The following is a 17301-nucleotide window of genomic DNA, read 5'->3' as shown; positions in this document are numbered from 1 at the left end:
TGATCTCACTACATTGAGAAAAATCTCTGTTTATCATTTGTGTCAGTAGTTCCATCAGCTGTTATAAGCAGTTTCAAGTATAATTAATCAACTTCAAGTTCAAGGATTCTCATTTTCTAATATTTAGTCATTATTAGTAATGTTAACTATGAACAACATTATTAACCCTCAAGTACTCAGAACCGAAAAATCCTCTGGCACACAACAGATTGTTAGGTTTGCATTCACTTGGATTTTTGCCACCTCATCTCAGTAAATAAGAGGAGGCTCCAGAGAAGCCAGCATAGAAAGTGAAGCTAAATTACCAAACTATATAAGCTAAAGTTAATTAGTAAGGAGTGCGGAGGAAAACATTGAGATCTAAGCCCCCTCTGCCACAGAGACATAATTCTGCATTACAGGGAGCGCACTCTGTTTGCGCTAAACAGTCACAAACTCCTCTTCTAAAGTCAGGTACTATACTTCTGTTTCAGAGACCAGGGTGTTGGTCATTTCATCACGTAGAAGAAAATTATTTACACCACCTTCAGCAGCTGATGGGCTTCTGAGAAGAGACAAGACAGCAAACTCTTCTCCAGCTGTTCTACTTTGAATCAAATATTTAAATATTCCTCCGAGCAGAAAATAGAATTCAACTTCTCCTTTCTCACATAATTACTAAATTGTAGAGTACTTCTTATCACGCTTTCCCTCTCTAGTCCAAACACTAATTGCATTATACAAGCTATAACAGTCTAAGTGTTAGGGACAAAGATCAACTGCCAAATACCCACGTTTTGACACATTGGATAATCTTCCTGAAGATAAGAGATGTGACTTCAAATTCCTTCAGGAAAACAAAGGATCTCAATTCTGATCAAACAAATCTTCCTGAGAATTAGATGAGTAAAATGCCTACTTTGTGAATTCCAGTAAGACACAGGTAAAAGATTGAGGTCACACAACTCTCTAATTTAAGGAAATATCTCTGTGTGTGCACCTAAAAATTTAGAGGGAGAATTGAGATAAAGAGAGAACAAGATGTGTGGGGTTCTTCCAGATGTAGTTTGACTGGACCTTACGCTTTACAATTCCATTTCTATACCTCGACATGTGCGTCTTTATACTGAATACTTACTTCTGTGCTCCCTTTTGTGGGACGCAGCTTAATTCTGCTAAAACACCAAGATACGTGAATGAAAAGCACTATTAATTATAAAGTATATGTATGGTATATACTGCTATATTGCACATAGTTCAAGTATGGACAAAGCAAATAAGTTACAAAGAGAAAAAAAAAACCACAAAGAAGGAATAAATTCAAACATTTAAATTAAGATAGGTATAATAGTAAGATACAGCTGCTCAGAAATATTTACCAAGGAGAGAGGCTCCACAGGTTCCTCCATTCTGGCAGTAATTGTGGCAATGGTTAGTTTCACACCTTTCACCGGAGTAACTTGGCCAGCAGTGACATCGGGGATCCCCCTTCTCATTTATAATGCACTTTCCTCCATTTTCACAGGTTAATTTACAGGTATCATCTGCAGCAAAAGCACACACAGAGTTGTCTTCAACAATCCCATTTCATGTAACTGGCAAAACAGAACCTTGCATCTTAAATAGAGCTACAGACCCCTGTCAATGAGGAGGGAAAAATCACTTTTCAAAATAGAGAAACTAAACTATCACTTCTGTGCTAGAAAAAAATACACACTTAGGAGACTGTAAGCCCTCATTGAGAGCTGCAGAGTTGGTGGGGGCTGCAGTAACCTGTAAAGCAGGGCTGTGAGCTTGTACCGTACCAAGCTGGGGGCCTGTGCTTGGCCGTTAGTTATGCTTCGTCCAAATGATGCCACAGGGAAGTTGACCTCCTTAGGACGTAAGTTAGTAATGACAGTATGGGTTCTTGCTCGAAACTATCATTTCTAGTTAGTTTAAGAAATGAAAAAATGAGAGTTAGTTTCACCTGGGGGATCTCAGAAAACTTCCCACTCATTTTCTGGTGACCTCCGCCTATCTGATTTTTTGGATCTCTCCTCCACTCTCTCTATTAACTAACAACCTTCTTAACTAAACCTTATCCAAAATATTTATAAGAAAATTATTCAGCCTTTAAATTTTCATCAAAAATTGATGATTGCATACCAACTTGTTACTCCTAAACCATATTTTCTGATTTATTCTTTTTCTCATCTGTTCAGTCTGTAAAATCACTGAGAAGAGATACTGCTTGCTGTTCTGCATTCACCGAGCGCTTACAGCAGTAGTGCCACCGTCTTAGCGGTGAGGTACGAGGTGACACAAATTCTGATTAGGCCAGATTCAATCTTTCTATAAAGCTGTTTTGCAATTAGAGTTGTGCCTGTCTTGAAAACGCTTTGAAAAATAAATCTCTATTCATTTCAGTGAACAAGATATAAAATCGTTCAATGACACCAACAAGAAATTAATTATAGACTACACGCAATACAATGCTCAAACATCCAAATAATTGTAATCCTAAAGAAACAGACAAGGACCTTTCCAGCCCAAAACATGCTTTCAGCAATAAGACCTTTCATTTCTCACATAGCAAAACAAATCCTATGAAGCCAGACTGCTGCCTAACTAATCCAGCATTTGAACCTACATGGCTTTTAACAAGAGGGATACCACAAACACTGAGACTCTTCAGTAATATATCCACCAGTCGCAGATGCTTTGCTGAATTAATCTGTTTTAGCTGAACAATTAATGAAAAGGAGTCAAGGTTCCCATTTGTCCGACTGAGGTCTAACATTGACTGACACAGGCACACCACCTCCTTTTTCTGACGTTTAAAGAAATACATTGCATTATAAGTGCAGAATTCAGGAATGACAGATATCCTCTAGCTAGAATAGTTCTCTCCAGCATGGACTCTGCAAAGTTCAGTAATATAACTGTGCTTATGCAGCACCTTTTCTTTGGATGCACCCAAGTCTCTCTTTCCTGCCCGTGTACACCCCTCCTCAGCAGGGTCTGGCTGCCTCCGTTCACGGCCAGTGCTGAGATGGAGCAGACAGGTAACCTGGGCTCAAACCTACTTAAACAAAACTTCTGGGAACTGATCATCTCTCAGGCAATGGCACCTCTCTCAAATTAAGCTGAAACTAGACAACAAATCTAAAAGTTATTGTGGGGGCCTGAATGGCACATCACTATTTCAAGTGTTTACAATAAAAATATGAAATACCACATGCTCTTAATTTTTTGGTATAAATACATCTGCTGTAACAAAGCTACTTTGTATTTGGGAGTTTGAGGATGCCTCAGCGGTTTTTTTATTTGGGTGGTTCATTAAATCCTTTGACGTTCCATGAACCATTCTTCAGTTACTCATTATAGAAGTTGTTTAAATGGATAATATAGCATATCTTATTGGAGAGAAGGTCTATTTTTGTTTTGCTTATCTGTTTTACTTATCATTAGTCATGAGTTTATAGAGCAAAACTTGGTAAAAATGGAATAAATAACACTGAAGTACAGACAAGTGCTCAATTTTATGAACCTTTCTGATAGCACATTAAAAACATGTTATATATATCTTCTAGAGCAATTCTGCAGAATGTAGAAAATTTGGGAAAAAAAAGGAAATTAAGACAGACTATGAATTAAAGAGAAAAATAGAGTATCAAAAGGCATATTTAGAACTATAAAACATGAACTACAAACTTGAAAGTTACCCTAACCACACCAAGAAATACATGCTTTCACATTTTCAGGAAAATATACTGAGCCAAAAACGGTCAACTAAGAAGGTTCCTGAAAAAACATAAGAGGTTGTTATACCTTGTATCATCACAGGTTTATTAAAATTCACTCCTGATTTTGTTCTCTATAAAACATTTTAAATTCAAGAGTTTCAACACAAATCTAATATGAAACAGAGAAAAGTTACTACAACAATTTTGGACTTTAAATAAGCTAAGAAATAGGATTGAAAGATGTAATGGATAAGCCAGTTTAAAAATACTATGTTCGACTTTAACAATATAGAGGTTTTAATGCTACTGCTTTGTTCTCTGAAGGTAAATACAAGAATCAAATTACTCTTGCTGATTCACATCAACTGAGTACAAAAGGAGATCAGATGCCTTTGTGTGGGAGACAGGAGCAGAATGGTCCCGTAGGAGAAGACAGGAAGAAAAAGAACACAGGAGAGAAACACAGAAGAATCGTTACAAAAAGCTGAATACTCTGAATTTGAATTACTGAATAAAGACCTTTGTAAGAAGAGCTGAGAACAGCTCTAGTAAGTACCCGCTATTGGAACGAAGTTTAAAAAACAAAACAAAATCAGAAAAGTTTCTCTCTGGAGTCAATTCAATTCTTGTCTGAGCTTGCTGGAACTCGGACTTAAAGACCTCTCAGCTGCTCTTTTCATTTCTGAAATGACAGAAGTAAATTATTTCACTTGTTATACTACTTCTACTCTAGCTACTGGTTCTCTCTAACATGAAAGAAAGGAAAGGGTTACAGGTCATGTAATTTTATATATTCTCTCCTAACCTGGTTATTTAGTCTTCTGCTGCCTTGATTTGCCTATTTCAACAGGCAAATGTATTTTTAATAAAGAATCAAATAACTTTGATTTGCAGTCTTTCTTATGTTTTTCTTCCTGATATGACTGTTTGACACAAACATTAATGGACTTATGGCTTATTTGCTCCATCTTTGACTCTTTCCTTTATGTGAAAGTAAAAGGAAAATCTTACACAGAAGAAAAACTGACAAAGCAGCAAAACAAAGCTTTGTGAACTCTACCGGTATTTTTTCCTTCACTTGTTCAATTTTTTGATATTCCATCCCTCTCCCCCAATCACACACACACACACGTGTTTTTTATTGGCATTTCTGTAACAACCCTTTCTTTCTTGAGAAAAATGCATCTTACTTTTTGCTATTTTTTTCCCTTCGAAATAACCACTGATTTCCAGACTAGGCAGTTAAATGGAGAGATGATGCTATGGAGCACAAGGTTAATGAACTACATTCTTTGGGACAAGAACAATTTCCCTCCCTCCCCACAGTGGAAAATACTCATCTCATGGGGCAGAAAGGTATTTGTTCTTGCCTATCCTTCAGACAAGAGCGTAGCTCATCCTTCACTGAGATGAATGCACCTGTTAAAGACAGAGTGCAGAGTCCTAATGTTATGGTAAGGTTATATAAATCTTCCTGTTCCTCCAGATGAGGGTCTTACTATCTGCCAGATTTCCATATGCTGAAATTCATCAGACCAATTTGTAATCCCCAAATTTTGTCTGAATGCTGTAAGACACATTCTCCTCTTTGTTTTTGCTTCACTTTTTTTTTTTTTTTTTTTTAAATTTGTTTGCTCTACAATTTTAAATGGAAGAGAAGGGCTAAGAAAAGGATGCACAGTGAGGAAAAACTAACCAACACTTGCTGTAATGTAACCCATTTCATTCTGTTCTGGGAAATACCAGTCCCAAAGGTAACCCCTTTGTAAATACAGAAGATACTGCTGTAAACAAAAGATTTTTTCCAAACCAGCAGCAGATTTCTGTGTGACCCCTATTCTATTTGATATCCAAAAAGACTGAAAGCAGAACAAAACCCAAGAAGATAGCATGGATTGAACTGCCATAGCTTTTGCTAGTACAGCTCCCTGAGGCAGACTTTGTGGGTGAAAAAGAAGATATATAGGGATTAAGCTCCACATTCCCAGCCAAAGCACTCGGTCTGCCTGCAATCTCTGTGTGCAGTGGGCAAGTCCCCACAGAAATGTGCTGGAGGAAACACCATGATAAATTAAATGTTTCATCTCTGTTCAGAAGCAACATCAGATCTAAGTCTTCGTAATTTTTCTCAGGCTTTTCATCCAGCCAAGAGAGCACAAATATTCCCTTCTTAAAATGAAAGTGATAAACGTGCAGCTCCAGAATACAGAATTCTTGGAAGTGATCATTACTCTTGCTCATTCAGCTGTAGTACACACGGTCTTCCTCCAGTGCAAGTCTCTGTATTTTTATTCCCTTGGTAGGTTTTTAGCTTCATTGTGCTACAATTAGATACAATAAACCTAATGGATGCAAATCCATGGTCTCTTTTAGGAAAATGAAGTGGTACTCTACCCATTCGAAAACTAAAGGGTAGCTTCTAAACTGAAAAAGTCAAGCCTGTTATAGTCAATAAATGAACCACAAAAGAACTGTGCTCTGCCAATCATAATCATCTAGGGAGAAATGAGATGGAAGCTTACCTAAGAACACACAGGAACTCGATTTCATTTTGTTATAAAAACATTCTGAATGATACAACACACATATGTTGCAATAACTCCAGCTTCAAAAAGCCAAATCAAACCAAAAGCTTTCTCATCAGTTGTGTGAGATGCTGGTGAAACAGCTGTCTGAAGCAATCTGGATTCAGTCTTACAGAAAGCCACTGAGGATTCAATATTTAGAATTCCTCACGTAGGACTTATGAAGAAAAATCAACTCAATGGATCAAGCCGGTAGTAATATTATGCAGAATTTCAAGACTTAGCTCAATTTTCTTTTGTTTTTTAAAAAAAAAAACCACAAACCAAAAATCCAATGAACAAGAATCTGACTCAGTTTTTGGGATATAGTCACAAGAAACAGAGCAAGACTGAGATTACCTCCCAGTCACCAACCTTAAGATAGACTGACTAATAAGAAACTGTACAAAGCGTGCAAGGCATCTTTACGATAGTCATGCCAAAAACTACCAAAATGAAGAATAGCATAATAATGATACAAATAATCATTATTTGTTAGAAGGCATTTTTCACAAGGATAGAGACGTATGCATTGTCAAAACAGAACCTTCAAACACAGACTCTCCTGGGGGCACTATTCAAGATGGATGGGAACTGGAGATGGCTGTCCCATTTTGACTCTGTCAAGTCATGGAAATCTACTACTAGCTTCCTTACTACATTTTAAAAGACCCAAAACACTTAAAGACACTAAAAAGTATTATGAATGTTCAATATACTACTGTTTACTATTGTAAATTGGATTATATATTATTCAAAAAGTACAGTTTAGTCACATTAGTTCTTGATATCCACAATTAACACTAATTTGTGAAACTAAAAGGCTTTTTACATGACTTGAAATAGCTACTGTGCAAGTACAAAACAACTAGTACACCTCACTTCTATTACTACATGAATGACGTCCACTAAAAGAGACTTAAAAAATTGAGTTTTCAGATCTGTAAATTAGTGGTAGTATATTTTTTAACATATAAAATATAATGTACGTAAATCATTGTAACCTATCTACTATACAACTATTGCATTGTGATCAAACCAGTAGCAAAATCAAATGCCCACATCAATTAATAAGTGTTTCACAGATACTCATGTCTCAAATTAAAATCTTCTGGATTTGATTCTTTTAGGGACAAACCAGAAGGCCACCAAAATCAACAGGAATATTTCAACTGACTTTGAATCTTGATTTTGTTGCAGACCAACAAAAAAATATGACTATATAACCTCCTTTTGGATTAATGTCAGGTCACTCTTCTACAATATACAGGTTTTGAGAGCCATGCAAGGCAGGAATTGATGTTTTGGGTTACTGACATCCGTAACTATGCTAAAAATGCTCTGAGACAACAAAGACAATATAATGCTAGATTTAAACAAGCTGAATGCGTGCAGTTTGGAATATTTCATATATATTTTCTAGCTCTTCATCAGAAAAGGAAAGGAAGACTACGGCTCCTATTTTTTTTATTCCATAGTGTATAAATTCCTAAAGGAAAAGAACCTGGTTTAGAACTTGACTTGTCCTTTGCAGGCTATTAGCGACCTATTAATGGCAAGTGGATTGTCAGCCAGCCATTAATTATAAACCTGTATTAATTCAAGATGCTGATCTTGAGGTCAGCTCTGATCTTTCCAGGAATCTCTGCTGTTTCTTGGAAGCCTAAGTGGAGTGTCAGCATGAGACAAACATTTAACATCCACTTCATACTTTTTTAAAAAAGTCAAAAGAGTGCAAAAACATACACTTGTTAGTATGCTATGATACTGAGGCTTGTTTCAATTCATAATTTATAACCTGTGAGGCTACAAAACCTGCAATCTACTATTACAAAAATAACATACAAGAAAAAAATGTACAAAAAAGCCTAAGCTAGACATTACTTGAAATATAATTGTAATCAGAAAACTAAGAAACACTTATTCAGCAGCCCTTTAAAAAGGCATAAGAGATATTGCAGTTGTGGGAAGATACTGAAAATTATCAATATATTAAAAATGCTTCTCTAGGCATTTTCTGTCTATCCATGAAAATTTACAACCAGCAGTGAAATAATTTAAAAGCCTCTTCAGATCTTTCTCTAATAAAAACATACCTTCCTGCAAACTCTACCATGGCATAATCCTTTGCCCCACTAGTAAAACTGTAGCATTACTGAAATTACGGGTTCAAATTACTACCAATCACCAATATTCTTTTATCTGTCCTTCCTTCTACACCTAAGTAGCAACTATGGGTCAATTTGAAATAATTTTTAGGTGGTACTGTATCGGCAGAAGATCTTGACAAGCATTCATCTCAGATGAACAAAGAGCTGACACTTGGAGGGGCAGGGAGGGTGGATGCTCTATGAAGACAAAGGGTGTTTAGACTGATTTGTCTCAAGAGTTAGAAGCCTTGTACAGTATACTAATGCTTTCTATTACATCTACTTCAATGAAATCACTTCTCCCCTAACAGGGGAAATTGTTGTAAAACAGCGGTAAACTACTTTATAGTGGTATAACTATTATAAAAATACACATTGATAGGTATTCAGACAAGGGTGTACAGTAATAAAGCTTTCATTTACTGTATTTTTGCTAGAGCATGGTGTAGTACATATAAAAGTCGGTACTGTAAATGCATTGCATACAATGTACTCCTACATAAGCAAAAAAACATTAATGGGTTTGTTAGCTAGGACAAGTTTTCTAATATTATTTTACTCTCTAAATTATTCTTAAATTTCTTGATACAGAAAGAGAATGCTGCTAGACAGGATAGCTTTATTAATACCACATCATAAACCACTAAAACACAGTTGTGTTAATTCAATATTTAAAGACTAGGCAGTATAAATAGGTGAGATTTTCTCCGCAGAATGATGACATTTCAGGTAAATTAATTTAATTGCTAAATTGAACATTTTAACTAATGATCATCTCACCAAAATACGTATCGCTTACACTTCTGAGCCTGGAATTAAACACATCCTAATAGATTCTGACTTCTCATACACATAAGAAATCCTATTCTATGATTTCTAGAACCTTTTAAAATTCAAGCTGGCTAAGAATTCCTTCCAGCAGTCTGACCACCTTAGGTTTGGCCTCAATTAGAGTGGGAATAGTTTTAGAGTACTTAATAAGATTCTTCTGTGGAAAAGATGATTTTTTCTTCCCCCCCCCCCCCAAAATATAGCAAGAACTCAGGAGCTCTTTTAACATGAAGTCTGGTTTCCTGTCTTGATATTAGTCATTATAGATGTTACTGAAAGATATAATTTTAGATAAAAATATTTCATCAGTTTTGTTCTTTTTTGCCTGTTACTTCAAAGTCATTATTATTTGCTATGTTGCTCTTAATGCCTTTTGATTGCAGTCAAGCAGAGGTGTTTCTTGACGGTCTTTAAGGTTATTTTTTTCTCCTGAATGGCTAATGTTTAAAATTTGGAATCCAAAAACGCTTCAGAGATTTTCAAACTTCTTTTGGTCAATACATATACACATTCACTTTTAGATATCATCTTGTATCAATTCAGCTGAAAGCTTATTTTTCATTCTGATGAATATAAACAGTTTTTTTGAATCAGGGATTTTGCTTCTTCATATTTCGTTTCCATTTCAGATAAGTAACATGTATATTGAACAACAACACAGAACTCTTGACGCTCAGACAGCCTAGCCTTTTGCAAGGACAAAAACTGACTGGTTGCTTACTTTCTGGTTCTCATGCAGTTTTCAATACCTACCTAAGAGGCTCTGGTCAACGCATGTTCCATTCACCAATGATTTTCCTTCTGGACAAGCACATGTTGCACCAGAAGGGTTGAGTAAGCAAATGAATTCACATGTCAGGTCCAAGCATGGATTAGGCACTGTTTAAAAAGACAAAATATTAAAAATATTTATTTTTTTAAAAATTACACTGTGTTCTAGAACTAGAAAAAAATAAATAATCAGATATAAAAATTCTGATACACTTCCACTTTCCAGGATATTAACAGCCTGAAGTCAGTGAACACACTCATTCAAATGGCAGTGCAAGACTCACGCCAGGATAGAATTTATTCCAGTAAAGTGTACTGGTAATATGCAGTAAAAAACCTCATCTGGTTGTGGCTAGAGGTATTTGTATTCAGCTCTCTTCTAATTTTTTTTATACCTCATTTACAGTGCAGGTACACAAGGCAAGCATTTGTCCAATGTCCTTTCAGATGAGAGAAAATGCATCAAAAAATCTAAATCAAACTTATATAAACAAATATGACTAAATCTATTTTCAGTTTGTATAATCAGGCTCTGTTTTATATTTATACAACTTGGTTACATCCCCCACCTCCCTTGAGGTGAACTTGCTCAATATTGAGTTTAAAGTAATTATGCTTACTCACAGTCCATTTGTTTGTAGCGGTGAAAAATCAAGGCACTTTTTGCTTTATCAACATCCACACTTAGATATTCTACAAGGCTCCTGCCAAATTTGTGTACTCTAAATGCACCATTTTTAGGACCTGCTCCATATATGTAATCCTCAAAAACGTCAATTCTATGTGGATGCAGTAAACCTTAAATAAAAATGAATTAATAAATACAAATACATATTCATATTCAAATAATAACTTTATTTTAATAATAACTGTAATTGCATTATTGCAATTACCACCTAGAGACATTTTCAGACAGCTTGTTTTGTACCCACAAAGATGGCCTTTAAAAAAGCAATCTTCCTGAAAGAAACTCTTCCCATACTACAAGCAACTAAAATCTCAAGCTTTGTATTAGCTTTCCACACAACTCAGCCTCAGAAACTGGTTGATTATTGAAAAGTAGGGAAACCCTACAGTAACAACTAGCTAATTAGAACACACTTGGTACAACACTTTAACTACAAGTATGTGACAAGGAAGAAACAGATTATTTTGCTGTACATAAAAGAAACTATTCTGACAAAACATATCTTCAGCTCCTTCTTAACATATTTGAAACACTAGCTTTCATACTACACTTATTTTAATTCATAATCATAGTAAATTAATGCAAAATAAAATGTTAAGACTCTACCTGTTTCTCATTTTTAAGAGCTATGAGTGCCGATTAGATCACATAGTTGGATACCCTTGTAACAAGGCAATAGCTACTGACTAAAACTTCTCTGCCAGAGACGCATCTCTTTGTGATTTGAAGCCATAAGGAAACAGAATCTATCATTCATTGTGATACCTTGTTCCTACTATTATCCCCATTTACTGTAAAAATTGTTTTATATTTCACTTGTATTTAGTTTCAATTATCAGCCTTTATTTGTTCCTACTGTTTTTCCACTCTATCAATACTTGGTACTCAATATTTTATTTCAATAAAAATATTTATGAATTCTGATTCATTATTTTATGCTTGTTTAATTAAATGGGTTGAAGTTTTTAGACTCATGGCAAAGCAATTTCTAAACTCCCCCAATCTTCCTTTGGTCCTATTTCTCTAATTTTTCCATAGTTACTACAAATTTCAACAGGAGACAAAAGGTGACATTGCTTTAGTGATCTTGTATTTCAGTATTAAATGCTACGTATGGAAGCAACAAAGTCTCAACATTCCACTTTCCCCTTTATAAATCCCAAATTTGCTGCATTTGGCACAGTGTAGTATAGCCCTTCCATGCTATAAAATATTTTGAAAGTCATCAACTTACATGCCTTCTATTCTGTAGCACTGTTGTGTCTTTTTTTTCCTCTGAAGGATGACCTCACATTTATTCTTAAAATACAAATGTCTATTGAGACACATTAAAACACAATCTAGGATACTCTATCAGTCTTCGTACCAACCACAAGCACTGAGCACAAGCACTAAATATGTATTTTGTGATAGATTACAGCCTAGCCACCATGAAATACTATAACCAAAGGAGGAGCAAGCAAAGTTATGAGGAGGAGTTACTGTCTTCTAAAATCTCTTGCCAGGCATCTGCACGGTATGGTTCAGTGTTACAGGAGGTTGTAGTCAGATCCCTACACTCAAAGTGATCCTTCTTGAGATGACTGCTTCCATGTACATTGATCCAAGTTGTGAAATAATATGCTATTAAACCAGAATAAGATTATTTAAATCTGGTCCTGCTCAATTTGGATTATGGGACATTTTTCCTAGTATCTTCCAGAACCCCCTGGTGAATTCCAGATCGTTGGTTAAAACACTCAGTAGCACTAGATGGAATATCATCCTGATGAAACTCCACTACCAACTGCCCACTAAGCAATCCTCCTAAAAAGGCTGCTTTCAAATTTTTAAATTTTTTTAATGTGTTTCCTCTCTTTTCTACTCAAATTTTATAAATTGTTACAGAATTCTATATATTATCAAATTGTTAAAAAGCCAACATGCAATTCTCCAAAAACAAAGTTTGCTTAACCAGAATCTCTTTTCTGATGAAAGGAACTTTCCTTATTCATATTCTGTTAGCAGAATTCTGTGATTACTTACTGACCTGAAAGTCAAACCCATTATTTTTCCCAGAACTGATTCAGGTCAACTGTTCTATAAACTATACAATTCCTGTGCAGACAGCTCTAATTCCTAACTAGTCAAGGTGCGGCTGTTGCTATGTAAGTCCAAGTGAGGCCAAACATAAATATTAATCATGATAATACCTAAGCTAATGATTAGATAACAAACTTGGACATTTGCACACATCACTGAATCTTTGTTCCCCTAAAGTAACTTTATCAGATTATCTTAAAGCTAAAATTATCTTATCTAAAATATCTATTTGTTTAGATAATATCTGAATTATTATCTAACAAAAGCAATGAATATCACTTAATTACTTAATAATTACTTAATAATGTGCTTTTTGCTTACATAGTTTCTCTGAATAGTGAAACTTCAGCCAAATAAAATAAAATAGAAATCATGTTATATAAAAGCTCTCCATACCTTGTTTAGTGCTCACAGACACAACTGAATCGGAACCATCAAAAAGAACGCTGCCAATAATAGATAATTCAAAATCAGCCCAGAACAAACGCTGACTGAACTGATCAACTACAAGACCTACAAAGAAAATAAAGTTCAAATAGGTATATAAAACCTGAAAAAAAATTAATATTTTTATGTAACTGTACATTTTTATATCGTTCATATTCTTGTGAACACAAAATATGGTGACAATGAAAAAACATGACTGGAAACCAAGAAGAATAAAATATAACACCTTCCACTTAAACCTTCCGCTTGAGGCAACCGTGGTTTTTTACTTTCTTTAACCTACTCTTCCAAGGTCAGTACCTTTTAAAACCCATTATCTTCAGCAGATAGGGATATATACCGGGGGGGGAATTAAATATAGACTCTAATCCTGTAATTTGCTCTACCAACAAAAAAAATCTATTATGTCAATAGATTTCTAAGCAGTAGCACCAGTGTGACCACGTGTTAAAAACAAGGCATTCAGATTGCAGAGTCTTCCCAATCTATCCTGTTTCCACAAGTATGTAATTGTGTTCCCTTTTTTATCATCAATACTTCAAATGCAGTAATTATTACAGAATTAAAAATCAGATTATTTTAATTACATTAGTGCTGCAAGACTTAAACAGCAATATTGACAGATGTATATATTTGCATATATATGAAAAGAAAGCACAAGAGTGAGTTACTGAGAGCACCAATGAGAATAAAAGATAACTACCCAGCCGCTAGGCAATAACTAAATAGTTAAATCAAGCGGTTCATGTTTCATAGAGGATGATTAAATGATTAATATGCCATTTTAGGTCATGTCAAAAGCTTCATCCTGAAAAAATATCTAAACCACAGAATAATTTAATTCTGAGCTTTTGAAGTTGCAGTATATTTTTAATAAGAATGGGAAAAAGTTTTTTTTTTTTCCTATTTATGTAAGTAGGTAAGTCAGAAAAAATACATCAAAAGAAATGATACATAACAGCAAAAATTCTCCTTTTAAGGTCATAAATTAATCAGCTACAGATAAATGAGAGGAAGTGGAGGAAGTCGGACGCATAGACCAATGAAATATGTTTACATTTGCAACTCCATTAAAAAAAAAACCTCTTTAAAAGAAACACTGGTATTTAGGCATACAGCTAAAGAGAATAATTTCTGGTAAAAGATAATCACAATGTGTCAACTCTGTGTGATACATGGTACCTGTAAGGGGGAATATTTTAGAAGCAGTCCCCATGCTCCAGCTTTAAATTATTCTTTGCATTTTAATAAGAATATTTAAATATCAAATAATAAATTAGTAATATTCTCAATGTATCTTTCACAGTATTGGAGATAACATAATGTAAAAAAGTACTTATTTTTGTTTTATACAAATAGCACTCCTGTGATAGTAATTTTTATGTAAATCCTGTGAAGTCAAGCCCAAATGCTCAAACTCTCACTCTCTCTTACTTGAAATAGGAAAGGCATATTTAGTAATACATTTAAGAGCAGTGGAACACAGATGTTTAGTAAAATCTTAAACTTCGTCTAAACAATAGTAGTAAAGTCTCATTTGGGAGGAAATATTAAAGGCTTGGACTCTTCCTTTGCATTCCCTCTACAAAGACATGGATTTATGTGAAATATCTGACAAAAAATTAAGACTTCATAAATGTCTACTTTCTACCATGAAGTAAAGGAGGAAAAGCACAGAAGGATGCCACAAAAATGTTTTCAGGCAGTAGGTACAGGAAAATACAATACTGTGGCAAGGCATTCGTGAAATTCCTTCCCTGCAAACTCTGCTAATTTTCTTAATTTTCATTTTATTCATTCTTGTAAGGAGACAGAGGTCTGGTTAAATGTTTATATGAAACTTTTCTATATAAAATATATTAAGGAAAATTTAATGAAGAAAAGCTCTTGCAGTTCCGCTTCCGGTCAGGGTAGAACTAAATACTCGCATTTTCAGATAAGTTTGATACTATTACTACCTACAAAATTCAATAAATTCACTAATCCAATACTGATAACCAAAAAAAAAAAAAAAGGGGGGGTGTGTGTTTAAATACCCTTTAATGACCAAGGAAGTGGTGACTGGTTCCGTAGGACACAACCTTGGCAGTCAACCAGACTGATAATAAGAGACAAAAAAGCACAGTTCCAGCAATTAGAACTAAATCTAATGATTTGTATATTTGATATGTTCACAACTTTTTATATAATAAGTTCAGCAAAGAATATGTAACAACTCTGATAAACATAAAATTCTGTTGCCTTTCAGTCTGAATAATCAGAAGCTTCTTACTAAATTTACTATGTATTTTTTATTATTATTACTATTGTGCTTCTTACTTACCTAAGGAGCATAAGCTTCCTCTCCTCAAAGCTTTCCTTATCACATATGTAATTTCTTAAGTTGCTATATTTCAATCTAATCATGTCAATAAAGAAAGAGTGTTTCCTTTAAGGGATGAGTGTAATTTGCATATGCAACACCATAAGCCCACCCTAGCATGGGACTTAATAGTCTGTTAAAATATTATTTCTTGTGGCTGTGATAGCGGCAGCTTCTGAGACTCTTAGATATTCAGATAGCATCCTCCTGAAAGAAGCCTATGTTTCAATAGGTATGCGTACCAAAGTTGGACAACCCCTAATTTGCAATGCAATAATAACAAATTATCATTGTAAGCCTGGAGAAACATCAAATATTGCATGAGAAAATGGGTCATGAACAAATTATTTGTGGTTTCAAGACAGAATGCTGCTATTTAAGAGAGAGACATTTCATTCTGGATTTATCATTTCCTTCGTCATAACAATTACTTTCATCCTGCCAATGGAGTCTTAATGATAATTCACATGATCTCAACATGTGCCATCAAGCTTCACAATAGTTCTGTAAAATACTGAGATAATTAAGTTGTTGCTTCTTTGAATACCTAAACCTTATTTTATACTATTTTGCAGCATATTCAGGAAAGTAACTAGAATAGGCTATGCGATTTCATATGCATTCTTAAAAAATGTGTCTCACCACTAACTGGTGTTCCCTTAATTGATTTTGCTTGTTCAGTGTCATTGAACAAATCATATTTTAACTGATTATATATAGTCTTTTGGTACTGTTTTGTAAAATCACCATGTTAAGACTTGTTACAGAAGTTTAAGTCATATTAAGATGTATAATTTGAAAACAGAACTAAGAATTTGATTAGTAACTGCATATGAATAACCAGAATACATATTTTAAAAAGGTTTGGGGTTTTTTTTTGCAAACTGAGAAACTGGAATTCAGCCAACAAATCTACACCGAGTTAGCAAGTGCCATGTGATTAGGAAAAATGGATAAACTGTATACCTGTAGGTCTTTGTAAATTCTTTTGAACCAATATCCTTCTCAGAGTACCATCCATAGATGATTCCTCTATGTGAGAGCGATCACCAATAACTGTCCAGTACATCATCCTAAAAGTATTAAACATAAAAAATAAGCTGGATGCCTATATAGAACCTCAAAAAACTTCACTGATATTATATTATGATGAGCCTTTCAACTTACCTGAAAGATGGAAGATAATTGATCCCGATTTACATACAGGTAAATTGAGCAGGAAAGTTAAGTAAATGACTTGGAAAACATTGGAAGACATTTGTAGACATCATTTTATTTCTCTTATTCTACTTTGCATTTTTATTTGAATTACCAAAACAGAGTAATGTTGAAATATACATACCCCTTTTTAGGATTTACAGCAATTGCATATGGTTCTCCTGCCATGCTTGTAAGGAGTCTTGTACAGTTAGGTCCGTTCAATTGACCTACATTGATGGAGTATCTCAGGCTAGTCCAATGAGTTGTATAGTAGCTGAACCAATGCATTCTGGAATGATCAGTCCAGTAAATATTTCCAGCAACCCAGTCAACAGCAATGCCCCTAGGTCTTTTGAATTCTGGACACTAAAAGGAACAGATGTTAAAGTCAGATTTAGAGAAATGATCTTTCACAGCAGCTGCATAGCACAGATTTATGTAACTTTTTACAGTTAAGTAACTTTTACCTTTAATATGGTGAAATATTAAAAACTCTGCA

General features: G+C 34.6%; 1 protein-coding gene across 1 annotated transcript in view; it reads right to left on the bottom strand.

Annotated features, from left to right (window-relative positions):
- LRP1B (LDL receptor related protein 1B) overlaps positions 1–17301 on the bottom strand; it is a 575589-nt gene that overhangs the window by 34392 nt on the left and 523896 nt on the right. Inside the window, exons 77-82 of the mRNA XM_075152715.1 lie at positions 16945–17168; positions 16569–16675; positions 13190–13306; positions 10648–10821; positions 10006–10131; positions 1359–1523 (exon numbers count right to left, since the gene is read on the bottom strand). Coding sequence (XP_075008816.1) covers positions 1359–1523; positions 10006–10131; positions 10648–10821; positions 13190–13306; positions 16569–16675; positions 16945–17168 — 913 coding nt within the window. The remainder of the gene's footprint in view (positions 1–1358; positions 1524–10005; positions 10132–10647; positions 10822–13189; positions 13307–16568; positions 16676–16944; positions 17169–17301) is intronic.

The sequence above is a fragment of the Calonectris borealis genome, chromosome 6, assembly GCF_964195595.1.
Source record: "Calonectris borealis chromosome 6, bCalBor7.hap1.2, whole genome shotgun sequence".
NCBI lineage: Eukaryota > Metazoa > Chordata > Aves > Procellariiformes > Procellariidae > Calonectris > Calonectris borealis.
This window is presented reverse-complemented; position numbering and strand designations above follow the sequence as displayed.